Source organism: Cyphomyrmex costatus, unplaced genomic scaffold (genome assembly GCF_001594065.2).
Source record: "Cyphomyrmex costatus isolate MS0001 unplaced genomic scaffold, Ccosl1.0 scaffold76, whole genome shotgun sequence".
NCBI classification, from domain to species: Eukaryota; Metazoa; Arthropoda; class Insecta; order Hymenoptera; family Formicidae; genus Cyphomyrmex; species Cyphomyrmex costatus.
The window spans coordinates 572,676-588,518 of NW_017280333.1; the positions used below are offsets into that span (position 1 = coordinate 572,676).

At 32.1% G+C, this 15,843-nt stretch overlaps 2 protein-coding genes across 2 annotated transcripts; both read right to left on the reverse strand.

Moving 5' to 3' along the window:
- Positions 1-356: 356 nt before the first annotated feature.
- Positions 357-2,905, reverse strand: LOC108781057 (maltase 2-like). The gene is made up of 2 exons (XM_018548927.1): positions 1,665-2,905; positions 357-855 (listed from the first exon to the last, which is right to left on the reverse strand). Exons 1-2 carry the CDS (start codon positions 2,903-2,905, stop codon positions 357-359), a joined length of 1,740 nt encoding a protein of 579 aa, XP_018404429.1.
- A 3,242-nt stretch (positions 2,906-6,147) lies between these two features.
- Hbg2 (alpha-glucosidase) lies at positions 6,148-8,715 on the reverse strand. The gene is made up of 2 exons (XM_018548928.1): positions 7,478-8,715; positions 6,148-6,643 (listed from the first exon to the last, which is right to left on the reverse strand). Exons 1-2 carry the CDS (start codon positions 8,713-8,715, stop codon positions 6,148-6,150), a joined length of 1,734 nt encoding a protein of 577 aa, XP_018404430.1.
- Positions 8,716-15,843: the final 7,128 nt, after the last annotated feature.

Consider the following 15,843-nt stretch of genomic DNA (forward strand, 5'->3'; position numbering starts at 1 on the left):
TGTTGCAATGATTTTTTTTGCAATTAATGATAACACGATATCTAATGGCAACAAGTTTATTTTTAATCATTAGTATCACAAGATATACATTTCCTTTAAAAGATCTTTCTCAGATTTATACAAGACACAATCTGTCTGCAAAAAAAATATCTATGCTTAATACATCCAAAAATTTGATTTATTTAGCGCCGATGTTCCATCTTTTGATAAAGTTTAGTTTAGTTAGTTAAGCAGCAAGATTACCCAATCACGTACGCGGATTGCCAGATTTACTTAACAGGTAAATTTTACCGAAAATACAAGTGAAACAATCGACCCTTAAAAGTTTTATTTGGTAACACGAAATAAGCAAAAATTTAGTTCAACAAATTTGGTGTAGTGAGTACAGCAGAGACCGAAGCAGATAGACTGAAGGAACGTAACTCAACGATCTGTCTTGGAGACAAGTTGGAACCTTTGCTGGATGTATATACTCTTAATGGCTCCGAAATATTTAACCACATTCCAATATCAACAACGATCATCTCCGTGTCGCTGAAGTTCACTATTAAGACAACAATATATGATCTGTGTCGTCGTACCACTCCTAAAACATTTTCGGTGACAGAGCACTTGGAACAGTACAACGCAGTCTCCAGCGTGCCGTACTCGATGACAGACTTCTTTTTCAACTCTATTAAGCGCGTTAATATGTTATAATGAGAGTAGGCTTTATATTTTTGTGCCTCTACATTCAAATGGATATAATTCTCGTTCACTGGAAGCCATGTTGAACTGCTGGTAGAGAAACCGGCGTTGGGGCCATCATTCCACTGAAAAGGTGTTCTTTCTGGATCTCGCGATTTTAGCCAATATCTGAAAACGTGATAATATGTCTCATTAAATAATAAAAAGATACATCTTCAATATAAATATAGAAGTTTATGTATTAAATTATTCACCCCCCTCTCTTTACCCATTGTGGTAATAATTGCTTCGCGTGGAAGTCGCAGGCCTCTTGGCAGAGGAGGAGTGGGGTGAATCTCGACAGGGAGTAAACATTATTTATTAAATCTTTTGTTTATAACTTTTTAATAAGTAATAACGACCGCCAACTAAAATCTCTTAAGAGATTACTCAGCATCATAACCTTGACAACATATGTTAAAGTTAAAATTATCAGTGAGGTTTAACCTTTTCGCAATAATTACTCACGTTTATTATAACTTGTTAACAAAATCGAAAAGACAGCATTAGTATATATAATATTATAATAATGTGATATAATTATTTTTTGTCAAAATAGATAATCAATTCATAATATATTTATTGTAACTAAAAACAACATTAATATAGATGATTTGCATTATATATATATACTAATCATTAGTAAATAAAATCATACGAATCCTCGTAATAATAATCTAAATGTCTCTGAACGCTAAATATGATTTACGAGTATAGTATATAAATTTCGCGATAGTATTTTTTACATAATTTTATTAATCAATACTTTATATTCCAAATAATATCAAATATATAGCATTCTAAAGTTATTTATATTTATAAAATATAAAATGCAATACTTATTAAGTAAATAGTTATATTTATAGATTATATTGGAATATATTATACGTCTTAACGATATGATTTTATTCAAATTCATTATTTTATTATGACAATACCTTTCGGGTCCAGCATTGCATCCGGCGGGATCCTTAGTTTCTTCATATGTAAACTCCCTATCGACCATTCCGATCTCGTCACCATTGTAAATTACACTTACACCGGGTAAAATGGTCACCAACATGAAAAGTTGATCGACCCGTTTCTCGCCAAATCTGGAAGCAACGCGATGATTGTCGTGATTGCCCAACACCCAATTCGCAACATATTCCGTACCGTTAGGCACGTTGTTCATCCAACGATCGATACTACGTTTGAAATCGACCGCGGTGGATTTGTTATTTAGATCACTAATGAACATAAAGTTGAATGGTACCGTTGAACCCGACAGATAGTACTTTATAATGAGATCAAAATCTGCATAGGCCTCGGTCAGAATCATTTTCGTGTTACCAGGTGACTGATCGTCCATCAGCTTCCTCCAACTCTCGAGAACTTTGTAAGTTTCAGGAAGATTTTTCGTGTAAATATGGTTCAAGAAGTCGTAATCATCGCTTGGTACTCCGGGTATGTTACTTAATGGTTCATCCCGGAATTGATCATCCTCATACATATGGTTAATTGCGTCAATGCGGAAGCCTTCTACGCCCCGATCCATCCAGAATACCAATACATTTTTCATTTCTTCTTGCAGCTCGTCATTACGATAATTGAGATCTGGCTGTCCAGCGGCAAACTGATGCAGATAATACTGTTTTCGTATATCGTTCCATTGCCAGGCAGAACCTCCAAAATTACTCAACCAGTTGTTTGGTGGTAACCTATTTTGGTGTTCATCATATTTTGCGTCACGCCAAATATAGTATTCATCGTAAGGTTTAATACGGTGGATACTTTGATTAAACCATTTATGTTGATCAGAGCTGTGATTCGGTACGAAATCAAGAATTACTTTTATCCCAAGGAAGCGTGCCTTTTCAATGAGTTTATTAAAATCTTCTAAGGTGCCGTACTCTTCGTTTATATTAGTAAAATTAGAAATGTCGTAGCCGAAATCTTTTTGTGGACTAGAAAATATCGTTGATATCCAAACCACATCGGCGCCAATTTCCGCGACGTGTACCAAATTTTTCGTGATACCGTTTAAATCGCCAATCCCATCGCCATTACTATCCTTGAAACTTCTCGGATAAATCTGGTACACCAGACTATTCTTATACCAGTCCTTACTCGCTACCTGGACTGGGTTTGAATCAGCCAAAATGATCAACACCGCGATGAGAATATACGAACGAATCATAGTGACTATTCGAGTATTTTGATTGCTTACTCTAGTCGCTTTTATACCAAGCGGCATACTTCTGAAAAATTTTAAGACACGTATTATCGATAAGCTGGTTATGTGTAGGAATTATCAACTGATAACGACATGCATATTTTGCAATTACATTTATATCAAGCAATATCAAATGATTTCTTGCATTATCATTTCATCATGCTGTCACTTTTATCTCAAAACATAATCATTGCAATTACACGTAATTACTGTATTACGTTCAAAATTATTTTATTACTATTGTCTTTGCATATATGAACTTATGAAATAGGTTTATAAAGAAACGCTAAAATTGCACAAGAACGTGAGATAAAAACGGGCCAAGCGATTACGTAGCGCGTGAACATTACTGCGTACATACGTTACGATCCGATTCACTTCCTGGACGTTTTGCATAAGTGATGTCCCGGATCTTTTAATTTGCATGCTCGCGGTGATTATGATTCGGAGAAATGATTTGTGCTATATTGTACGCGTATGTTATTTTTCATAGCAATAGATACTTACGTACGAGAATATCACACTTGATTTGCACTCGGTCACATACTACACATTTTTGTGCTATAATTGCACATACGTTTTGTTTCTTATTGTCACACAGACTTTTATATTATATGTCACAGTAGAATATTAACTCTCACTTTTTTTTTATGTAAAACGTTGTTTGCGCGAAATGAATGCGCAGAACAGGAATCTCAAAGTAGGAGTGAGACGTCAACAAAATGACACAGCCTCTCTATTATTAGTTAAAAGCACATAGAATACTGTTCTTCGTATATATGAGCGTTATTTTGCACATGTACTTCTTGGCAACGATTGAAGGGACGGGACTTAGCAGTCTGCTGTAATATATATTATATAGGAGTCTGTAAATTGTCAAGTATATATAAGATATAATAGAAATTTTGAAAACATATTTGTTATTAAATTTGTGTACACTTTTGGAACTTAAAAGTGCAAACAAATTTAAGAATACATCTCGTTTTGAAAATTTTGACGTTATTCTTGATATAAAAGTGAAATATAAAAGTAGGTATCATATGATACAATATTTGGCGAAAACAAGAAAGAGAATTCTCGTAGTTGAAAAAATTAGTGCATTCTAATGTATAAAAGAAACCGATTTACGACTATTCATAATTTATGAATATATATATATACTGAGAAAAAAAATTCCTAATTTTAATAATTATTTATTTGAATAGTCAACTAAACATTTATTTACAGTAAATACATATTTACTTAATAAGAAGAATATTTCAATCAAATGAATGTTTTTTGTATCAAGTAAGTATATCTTTATATTTAATAAATATTTGTGACACTGTATGCAAACAAATGATTTATTAAAATTTATTATATTTTTTTTACACCCACACACATATATATATGTATATATATATGTACACACGCAGAGTATCTAAAAAAAGTCGGGAGTTTTATTCATTTATTCGTTTTCCTCGTTTACTATTTATTAATTAAGGTAGATTATTGTTCATTATCGTTATTTTATTTACTGCATTGCATCATTATTAATTTATAAGATGTCATAATAATAATTTTATATTATGTTTATAATATTTAATTTTATTTGCACTTTTACATTGATTGATTTAATTGTCTCGTCACATCGTGGATATAAATTTAATTGTCTTGTTTATTATTCAACGGCCACTATACATGGAGAGAAGGATTTCTTAACCTTGAAAATATAGTAATTATGGTACAATATAATAAATTTAAAGATTTTTACCATTTACTTCAGTAAAATTAATCGTACTTATTTTATATTTTATTGTAGTTTTATTAACGAATTTGAGAAATTTACATAAAAATTCTTCGAAATATAATGTTGTCCCACGATTACCATATTTTTAGGGTAAATTTTAAGATATAATTCTTTCCATGTACACACTGTTACACACAGTTACATCTTCTTACATCATGGCTGTTACATATCGACAAATTTTCGACAATTTTTAAAATGGTTAAAAAGCTATAACTGCAATAAAAAATCTAACATTTTTTTTTATATTATGTAATTTTTATATTGTAATTTCAAATATCAATCTTTTAATTGCGACCAATCCGAATAAAATTAATATCAGTACTCAATATTGTAAAATAAGTTGTTTAGTAAAACAAAATGTAATTTTTTTAACGAACCTTGATGTAAGTCCGTATTCACCCTCACTTTTATTGACAAGTGCATGTATTTATAGCAAATAATTTAACATATTTAATAGAACATTAATAGAATTTTTTTCCGAACGTCTATCACCATGCGTGCGTGTCATCTGTGGCCGATGTAGCCGCTAATTGTTTAACATTTTTTAAATAAACAATGGAGGCATGATTTTCAAAATAATAATGCGTTTTGGTTTCCTCGTGTTTCAGACTACATTTTAGAATTTTTTCCGAAAGTCTAAAATCTGAGCCCCTAACGTGTCCAAATCTTAATTTTATATACATTTTAGATTTTGCGAAATCTCCGTTCATAGAGCATCGCACGTAGAAAAAAAATAAAAACACTTTCATTATACGATCTGAGCGGTGGCTATTGATTGAGCGTACGTAGGAATTTAATCGATTCAACCGTGATATTATTGATATTATTGATATCCAATACTTTCGATCGTTCGTAACTCGCCGACTTGCGTAAAAAAGGTACGGTGCATCTCGCGCTGCGCGTTCACTTGGAGCGAGACACTACCGTGTCTCTTATATACTGAAGGATAATTAAAAAATTACTTTGTATTTGGTTAAACAAAAATGTGCATTCTGTAAATACACAAAACACTAATTACTAATTGATTTTAACTACTGTTGCATTGATTATTTTGCAATAATAATAACACGATATCTAATGGCATCAAGTTTATTTTTAATCATTATTATCAGATACATTTTATATTATTATCAGATATATTTTATTATAAGATACATTTCCTTTGAAAGTTTATTCTCAGATTTATACAAGACACAATCTGTCTGCAAAAAATATATCTATGCTTAATACATCCGAAAATTTTATTTACTTAGCGCCGATTGTTCCATCTTTCGATAAAGTTTACCTGTTAGGTAAGCTGCAAGATTACTCAATCACGTACGCGGATTGTCAGATTTACTTAACAGGTAAATTTTATCGAAAGATGGAACAATTGACCCGTAAAAGTTTTATTTGTTAACATGAGTTAAGCAAAAATTTAGTTCAGCAAATTTGGTGTAGTGAGTACAGCAGAGACCGAAGCAGACAGACTGAAGGAATGTAACTCAACGATCTGTCTTAGAGACAATTTGGAACCTTCGCTGAATGCGTACACTCTCAATGGCTCCGAAATATTTAACCACATTCCAATATCAACGACCATCTCCGTGTCGCTGAAGTTCACTATTAGGACAACAATATATGATCCATGTCGTCGTACTACCCCTAAAACATTTTCAGCGACAGGATACTTGAAATAGTACAACGCTGTCTCCAGCGTGCCCTGCTCGATAACAGACTTCTTTTTCAACTCTGTTAAGCGCGTTAATACGCTATAATGAGAGTAGACTTTATGTTTTTGCGCCTCTACGTTCAAGTGGATATAATTCTCGTTCACTGGGAGCCATGTTGAGCTGTTAGTAGAGAAACCGGCGTTGGGGCTCTTATTCCACTGAAAAGGTGTTCTTTCTGGATCTCGCGATTTTAGCCAATATCTGAAAATGTGATAATATGTATCATTAAATAATAAAAAGATACATCTTGAATATAATTATAGAAGTTTATATATTAAGTTATTCACCCCCCTTTACCCATTACGGTGATAGTTACTTCGCGTAGAAGTCGCAAGCCTCTTTTTTTGTAGAGGAGGAGTGGGGTGAATCTCGACCGGGAATAACATTATTTATTAAATCTTTTGTTTATTATTTTTTAATAAGTAATAACGACCGCCTACTAATTTCTGTTAGAGATTACCTACTCAGCATCATAACCTTGACAACATATGTTAAAGTTAAAATTATTAGTGAGGTTTAACCTTTTCGCAATAATTATTCACGTTTATTATAATTTGTTAACAAAATCGAAAAGACAGCATGAATATATAATATAATTATAAGTATATAATTGTAATAATGTGATATAATTATTTTTTGTCAAAATAGACAATCAATTCATGATATATTTATTGTAACTAAAACCAACATTAAGATAGATGATTTGCATTATACATGTATATTAATTATTAGTGAATAAAATACGAATTATACGAATCCTCGTAATAATAATCTAAATGTCTCTGTACGCCAAATATGATTTACGACTATATATAGGTAAATTTCGCGATAGTATTTTTTACATAATCTTATTAATCAATACTTTTATATTCCAAATAATATAAAATATGAAACATTCTAAAGTTATTCATATCTATAAAATATAAAATGCAATACTTATCAAGTAAATAGTTATATTTATAGATTTTATTGGAATCTATTATACGTCTTAACAATATGATTTTATTTAAATTCATTATTTTATTATGAAAATACCTGTCGGGTCCAGCATTGCATCCGGCAGGATCCTTAGTTTCTTCATATGTAAATTCCCTATCGACCATACCGATCTCGTCACCATTGTAAATTACACTTACACCGGGCAAAATGGTCACCAACATGAGAAGTTGATCGACCCATTTCACGCCGAATCTGGAAGCCGCGCGATGATTGTCGTGATTGCCCAACACCCAATTCGCAACATATTCCGTACCGTTAGGCACGTTGTTCATCCAACGATCGATGCTACGTTTGAAATCGACCGCGGTGGATTTGTTATTTAGATCACTAATGAACATGAAGTTGAATGGCACCGTTGAACCCGACAGGTAGTACTTTATAGTGAGATCTAAATCTGCATAGGCCTCGGTCAGGATCATTTTCGTTTTACCAGGTGAGTGATCGTCCATCAGCTTCCTCCAACTCTCGAGAACTTTGTAAGTTTCAGGAAGATTTTTCGTGTAAGTATGGTTCAAGAAGTCGTAATCATCGCTTGGTACTCCAGGTATGTTACTTAATGGTTCATCCCGAAATTGATCATCCTCAAATAGATGATTAATTGCATCAATGCGGAAGCCTTCTACGCCCCGATCCATCCAGAACATCAACACATCTCTCATTTCTTTTTGCAGCGCATCATTACGATAATTGAGATCTGGCTGTCCAACAGCAAACTGATGCAGATAATACTGTTCTCGTATATCGTTCCATTCCCAGGCAGAACCTCCAAAATTACTCAACCAGTTGTTTGGTGGTAACCTATTTTGATTTTCATATTTTGCGTCACGCCAAACATAGTATTCATCGTAAGGTTTAATACGGTTGATACTTTGATTAAACCATTCATGTTGATCAGAGCTATGATTCGGCACGAAATCAAGAATTACTTTTAGCCCAAGGAAACGTGCCTTTTCTACGAGTCTATCAAAATCTTTTAAGGTGCCGTACTCTTCATTTATATCAGAAAAATTAGAAATGTCGTAGCCGAAATCTTTCTGTAGACTAGAAAAGATCGATGATATCCAAACCACATCGGCGCCAATTTCCGCGACGTGTACCAAATTTTTCGTGATACCGTTTAAATCGCCAATCCCATCGCCATTACTATCCTTGAAACTTCTCGGATAAATCTGGTACACCAGACTATTCTTATACCAGTCCTTACTCGCTACCTGGACTGGGTTTGAATCAGCCAGAATGATTAACACCACGATGATAATACACGAACGAATCATAGTGACTGTTCGATTATTTTGATTGCTTACTCTAGTTGCTTTTATACCAATCGACAAACTTCTAAAAAATTTAGAGACACGTGTCGTATCGATAAGCTCGTTATGTCAATTATAGGTATTATCAACTGATAACATGCATATTTTGCAATAACGTTTATATCAAGCAATATCAAATGATTTCTTGCATTATCGTTTCATCATGCTGTGACTTTTATCTCAAAACATAATCATCGCAATTACAAGTAATTACCGTACGTTCAAAACTATTTCATTACTATTGTCTTTGCATATATGTACTTATGAAATAGGTTGATAAAGAAACGCTAAAATAGCACAAAAACATGAGATAAAAACGGGCCAAGCGATTACGTAGCTCGTGAACATTACTGCATACATACGCTACGGTTCGATTCACTTCCTGAACGTTTTGCGTAAGTTATGTCCCGGATCTTTTAATTTGCGCCCGGTGATCTTGATTCGAAGACATGATTTGTATTATATAGAGATTGTTTTTCATATGGATATGGATATTTAACGTATATTGTTTTTCATAGTAATGAATACTTATATACGAAAATATCACTCGATTTGCACTCGATCGCATACTACATACAAGCAGCTCATGGATATGTAGCTATTTAAACACAATCTGTAATTGGCCATATTTAAACTCTTATTGTATCAAAAATTACTGTTTAAAATAAATTTATACATAACATACACACGTATTGTGTACGTGTGTATGTGTGTGTGTGTGTGTGTGTGTGTGTGTGTACACAGGGTTCTCACGGGTCTGGAAAACCGGGAAAACTGGGAAAAGTCTGGGGATTTAAATTGATCAGGGAAAACTGGGAAATGTCAGGGAAAATATAAAGGAATCTGGAATTTTGAACTTTGCTCGTAATTCTCTTAAAATGTTTTTGTTCCAAATAATTGTTATAAATTTTTAAACATTATCTATATCTAACATTTACAGTCACTTAATGAAATAGAACTAAGAAAAAAGATTAAGATTATTAGTGAGAAATAGAAGGAAACCGATTTAATAGATGAAAAAATTCATGAGCTTCAATATCAGTTGAAAAATAAGTACGATTTTTTTAGACAGTATTAAAAACTATGGCCGGTATTCATAGTCAGTTCTTATTTCAAAACCGTCTTAAGCAATGTCTTAAGACGCCAATGCAGCTTTCTGGCCGGTATTCATAGTCAGTTCTTATATTCAAGATTGTCTTAAGTTCAGTCTTGAGGAGTTACGAACCAATCAGAGGACCGCTTTAGCATCTTAAGACATTACTTAAGACAGTCTTGAAATAAGAACCGACTATGAATACCGGCCTCTGATTGGTTTGTAAGACCTCAAGACTGAACTTAAGACAGTCTTTAAGGTCTTGAATATAAGAACTGATTATGAATATACTGGCCTATATATCAGTCATTTTGTTGTTAACAAAAGAGTAATTGTATGTTCTTTTTTTTAAATTAGAAATTTCTCAAAGTGTTATGTTTTTTGTTCCATATAGTTTAACGAAACTTAATTGACATTGTTACAGTTAAATGTATATTTTATAAAACGTATTATTTACATTTTTAACTGTAAAAAAAATATGAATTGAAATTTATAATAAAATGGTTAAAATTTATATTTTATTCACTTTTTATTTGATCACCTTTTTCGATATAATTGTATTCTTTTTTTCAATAATTATTTATTTCTTTTTAGCCTGAATTTATACAAGATTTTATTATATTTTGTCTTTTAAATTTTAGTTGTATCTAGTAATATAAGCTAATTCTCCTACTACTCCTGTTTTTAAACGTTAAAATTTACATACATATACACCTTGATTATCTGTGAATCTCAATTACTCGACACCTCGCTTATTTGACCTTGTCGTAATTATATTATTTCTATCCACATAATGTTCCACTCTTTTTTTAAAAACCTCAATAAATCTAATTTATCAGGTGCGATAATCAATATTTTAAAATAAATGATGTCAAGGGCGATATGAGTCAAAAGATATTTGTTAAAACAATAAAACATTTAATTAGTCATCACTTTTCAAAACTTAATTTAGATATTGCTTGATAATTCGCTTACAATACATTTAAACAAGATAATAAAAATAAATAAGAATTAATAAATATATATAAACGTTACAAGTTTCCGCTCTTGGATTGAGCCCTCCTCAGACATTTAAAAAAACGGCGGATAAAATCAATCGTCGGAAGATCGATCGTACAGTTTTCATTTTTAAATCCTGCGAGTCTTCATAAAAAATTGACACTATTGTTATACATGATTGAAAAGTCAATGTATAACTATATCTCAAAAAAATCTAGCGGCAATAATGTTAATTCGGTATGTCAGTATGACTAATATACGTCAATCGGTTAAAATACAAAAAGAAACAAATAATTAAAAAATTAATTAAAAAAGTTTGCACATTGTGGACATTGTGTAAGACGACTAATAACGTTGAATAACGGATGCAGACCACGGAATCAATATTTTATATTGATCAGGGAAAATTCTTCATTCTCATCTGGAAAACCTGGAAAAGTCAGGGAATTTCAAAATTCATTTTCTGTGGGAACCCTGATATATATTGTTCGTACAGTGTGTCACAATTACCATATTTTTTTAGAGACGTATTTTTGTGATAATTTTATGTTGAAAATTCTAATATAAAAATATTGAGGCTAAAATTCTAATATAAAAATACTTTTTAAATTAATCGCAGTTAAATTTCACTAATTACAGAACTGAAATTTTGCGCGCTCAGGCATGACGATATGACAAAAATGTTTACCATACTATACAAATGAACGTAGTTACGAATTTATTTTGACAGCTGATACATGTCCTAATATCTTGCTATTGAATTGATATTTTATGATATTTATTCCGATATTAATCATGCATATTAATTATGTTGTGTGTATAATTAATGCACATGTGTGTATAATTAAGTTTAAAGGATGACGCTGAAGCTAGCAGATGGAACTAGCAATCTCTCTTACTCATTTATTTAATATGCAGATAGTATACAAAACATTACGATACACGCTCCAAGAATATTTCAATGCACTGCCAAGAAAGGAAAAAGTATTTCTGATTATATTGTTTAGTGTTTGTATATTGTTCTATATAAATATTATCATTTTAAAACGCTCGAGTGCAATAAGCGTGTTATTTTATTTGTTATAAAAGGATAATAAAAATTTTTTTTATTGAATTAAGACTCCTAATGATTAAAACAAAATTATAATAATTAATTAAGTAAAATATTAATGGCTATATAGAATCAAATGCTGTTTTTGGTGCGCAAATTATGTACAAATATATCTTTGATACAAAAATTCGAACGTTTCGGTCCTATTATTTCGATCATCATCCCAAACCTATTCTGGAAGGTATTAGGAAGTAATCTGTACAGTTTAAAAAAAAGGCCCCTCCCGGAAAGAAAGTTATTAAAAAATTATCTCTGACGAACGAGTCTTCATCGATCTGCTGACTTAATTTGTTAATAACTTTTTTCCTAGGAGGGGCCTTTTTTTTAAACTGTGCAGGTAATTCCCTAATATTGTGCAGAACATGTTTGCAAAGTTATAAGAAAAGGCCCCTCTTAGAAGAAAAGTTATTAATGGATTTCCAAAATCTATCATATTTCTCGAATATAGTATGTAAGTCGCGGACATCATATATATCTACTATTTATTTATCGTATTTTTTTTGTTAAACTTGAAATATTACTTTGTAAGACTGTTTTCATGTGTAACATAACATTTCTTTTGAAATAATCTGCTTAGAACGGTTTATTTGCGCAATATATGCTGAAATAATAACCTTGTTGAGAACCACTGGTCGAGAGCGGCGCGCGCGCTACCGTCTGCTAGTTCCGTCTGGTAGCTTCAGCGTCATGTTTAAAGATGTATAAATATTTCTCGAACAACTTTCTGAAAAATATTCCATAAGGAAGCCTTCGTATTTGTCATATTATTACGCCTGAGCGCGCGAAATGTCAGCTATGTGATTAGTGAAATTTAATGTATATACGTATTAAACTTAATGTTTCGAAAACTATTTTACTGTAGTATTTTGAGTCACGAATTTAGGGAGTCTTGTAGATTTGTAGACATGTTGTAGAGATAAGTAAAAATAATAATATTATTATATTTTCATAATACAAATACTATAATAATAATACAAATTATTTCTTAAGAAAATTATTAAAATCCTTTTGAATTTAGGAAGAATATGTGCTATACTTTTTTATGTACTTAGCGTATATTCCTTTTATGATGTAAATATTTGCTGAAATAATTGTTGTTTAAACGTGGCTGCAATCGATACTACTCCATTAAACATTTTACATTTGCCGCGCGTTTCACGGTGTATTGCTGATTGCGCTATTTCGCATTACAAATTTCGAGAAAATAATGCCGCACGGATTTCGCTACCGAAGATCCCTAGCGGCGGAGTTCGCTGATACGCGTCTTGCCGTTCGACGCGCGCAACAAGAATCGATTTCGCCTCACCACACTTTAGAAATTCGTGGAATTGCACGACCTGTGCGCTATTATAACTCGCTCACTTAGACAGGAAGAGATTTGCGGGTTTTCCCGCGAAAAGCGCATGACCTCATACTACCTAACGTCGACTTGTACCCAGCCGATAAGACTTTTCGATCCGTGGCTACTTGAAAAATGGCAAACATTCAGACCCGCACCATCTCGCGTGCGCGAGGCGTTTATGCGTGTTGGCCTCGTAACTGCTATCGCAGCCATACGCCTAATTATACAGGTGGTTCGCTATCCGCCTTTCTTACTTTCTTACGGCATCGTCGCGAGAGTCAATTTAATCTTTACATCGAGTTTTGCGTTAGGAATAAATTTACTATTACTGCAAAAGAGATGCTGACATTGTTCACTAAATGAAAAAATTTCTAACTATAATTACATGTTACTGTAATTATGATTATTCCTTTTATAACGTTAATAATAATAACTATATTATAGTTGACCTCTGAAAATGACTAAATAATTATAGTTTTATTATCATAAAAATTGCTTGATATGGTTCAATTGATCTAAAAATGATGATGAATGTATATATAGATATATATATATTTGTTGATAAAACTATACGTATGGTTATTATTACTAAACATTATAACAAAAATAATTATAATTATAGTAACATATAATTATTGTTACAAATACCCACATTTTTCTCTCAACGTTGCAGGATTCAATTTTTTTTTCTACAAGTTGAAGGGCATTTTTCATCGCTCCATACGTGTATCGAGTATTCGAGTATGATATGAAAATTGTGCTTCTACCTCTAAAATTCAATGACGATACTCTTTGAAATAAACTTCCTCTTATAATATGATAAAGGACCATCGTTTAACATTCTCCAGGAAGTTGCACTACAAAGAACACGATAAAAGTCTCGATACAATGGGAAAGAGAACAATTCACTGCGCAAAAGGGAACAAATCGAGATTGCGAAGTAATTTATCATCGAATGTGGAAATGATATTATTATCTATGACAAGCTTACAATGCCTTATTGCTTTTTCATATTTTTATTCGACATTTGATAGCAAATGAACCGAGTATAGGAAATAACACGTGTGAGTGGTATCAAGTATTCGTCAATAGAAATATTTACCCCCTATGTGCAGAATCTTTGACACTACCACGCAAAATCTCAAATAATCTGACGACTCAAGTTGTGTAATAATTCCAGCTATGAATACATACATCATGTATGTTTTATGTCTTTTTGCGAAAAGACATATAAAGACGTCTGATAAATGAAAAAACTCTAGAAACAGCTTTTTATACATCTTCATTCCTTTTTACTTTTACTCTCGACAGTGTACGGATACTTTGAAACATTCAACCTGAGAAAGGCGGTTTACGCTCTTTACAATTCTTTGTGATACATTCTGTCACAACGTTCGCGTTTGACATAAAACGCACGTGTCAAATCTCCGAATGAAAAAAGAGAATATATCTTTTTTACATAAACACAATTTATATCTCTTATGTAACGTAAACAATTTTGTTTATCAATATCAGCGAAAAAGAATTAAAAAATTACGATTGCATACAAAAGATTAATGAGACAGTTAATGAGGAGTTAAACATCTCCTTAGTCGTCCAACATTTTCTGTGCAACAAATTAAGTGACTCTGTTTTACTCATTGTCAATAATGAAACAAATGAAAATATAAGAGCTTCTCCGTACAAATTATCCATAAATTCAAGCAATAGAGACATAATTCTACATGAATGTGTTTAACTGTTTATACATAATAAACCGAAATTTGTGATATAACTGAAATGGGAATAATTCTACATGGAGAAAACTGCGCAACGATGATCGCTAAATCGCTCAGCGCCGATTACTGTGCGAGAAAAATTTTTTACTGCACAGCGATAATTACTGTGCGCGCGCTAGTCATTGCTATTTGGACAGTACTCAAAGCTGCGCGTGCAGGCGATAAGTAGCGTTCGGAACAACTACCAGTGCTGCGCTGTGATTACTGTCCAAATAGCGATGACTAGCGCGCGCACAGTATTTATCGCTATGCAATGAAAATTTTTTTTGTAATCGGCACAATAATAAGCGCTGAGCGATTTAGCGATCATCGCTGCGCAGTTTTCTACGTGTATTGTTTAAGGGGATGCTGAAGCGACGGCCGAACTTAATATTTTTGAAATATTATTCTTGTAATTTAAGAATTACATGAATGGAACACATTCAAAATAATTCATTCTTTAATTTGCAGAATTACGACAAAATAGCCAATATTTTCAACACTCTTAACTAAATAAAAAATAAAGATGCGCATAAAATAGAAATCTTCATCTAACATAAACTCACTTGTTTATCTTAAGAATGAACTAAGAATCAGAATTGAATTAGTAACATAATAGTAATTAACTATAGTTAAGAATTAACATAATAGTAATTAACTAATAAATAATTTCTAACATAATAATAATTAGGCCAATATTTACAATAAAATATGACAAGATATTTGTAGTGAAAATCATTGTATTAGTTAACAGTCAAATGTACGCACCTACTCAGTGACGTATTTCTAA

What these genes read in the sequence shown, in the direction of transcription:
- LOC108781057 (XM_018548927.1), bottom strand. Translation starts at nt 2,905, where the DNA reads ATGATTCGTTCGTATATTCTCATCGCGGTGTTGATCATTTTGGCTGAT. An exon ending in TGCAATGCTGGACCCGAAAG is followed by an intron (nt 856 to 1,664) that starts GTATTGTCATAA and finishes TCACGTTTTCAG; the next exon opens with ATATTGGCTAAAATCGCGAG.
- Hbg2 (XM_018548928.1), bottom strand. Translation starts at nt 8,715, where the DNA reads ATGATTCGTTCGTGTATTATCATCGTGGTGTTAATCATTCTGGCTGAT. An exon ending in TGCAATGCTGGACCCGACAG is followed by an intron (nt 6,644 to 7,477) that starts GTATTTTCATAA and finishes TCACATTTTCAG; the next exon opens with ATATTGGCTAAAATCGCGAG.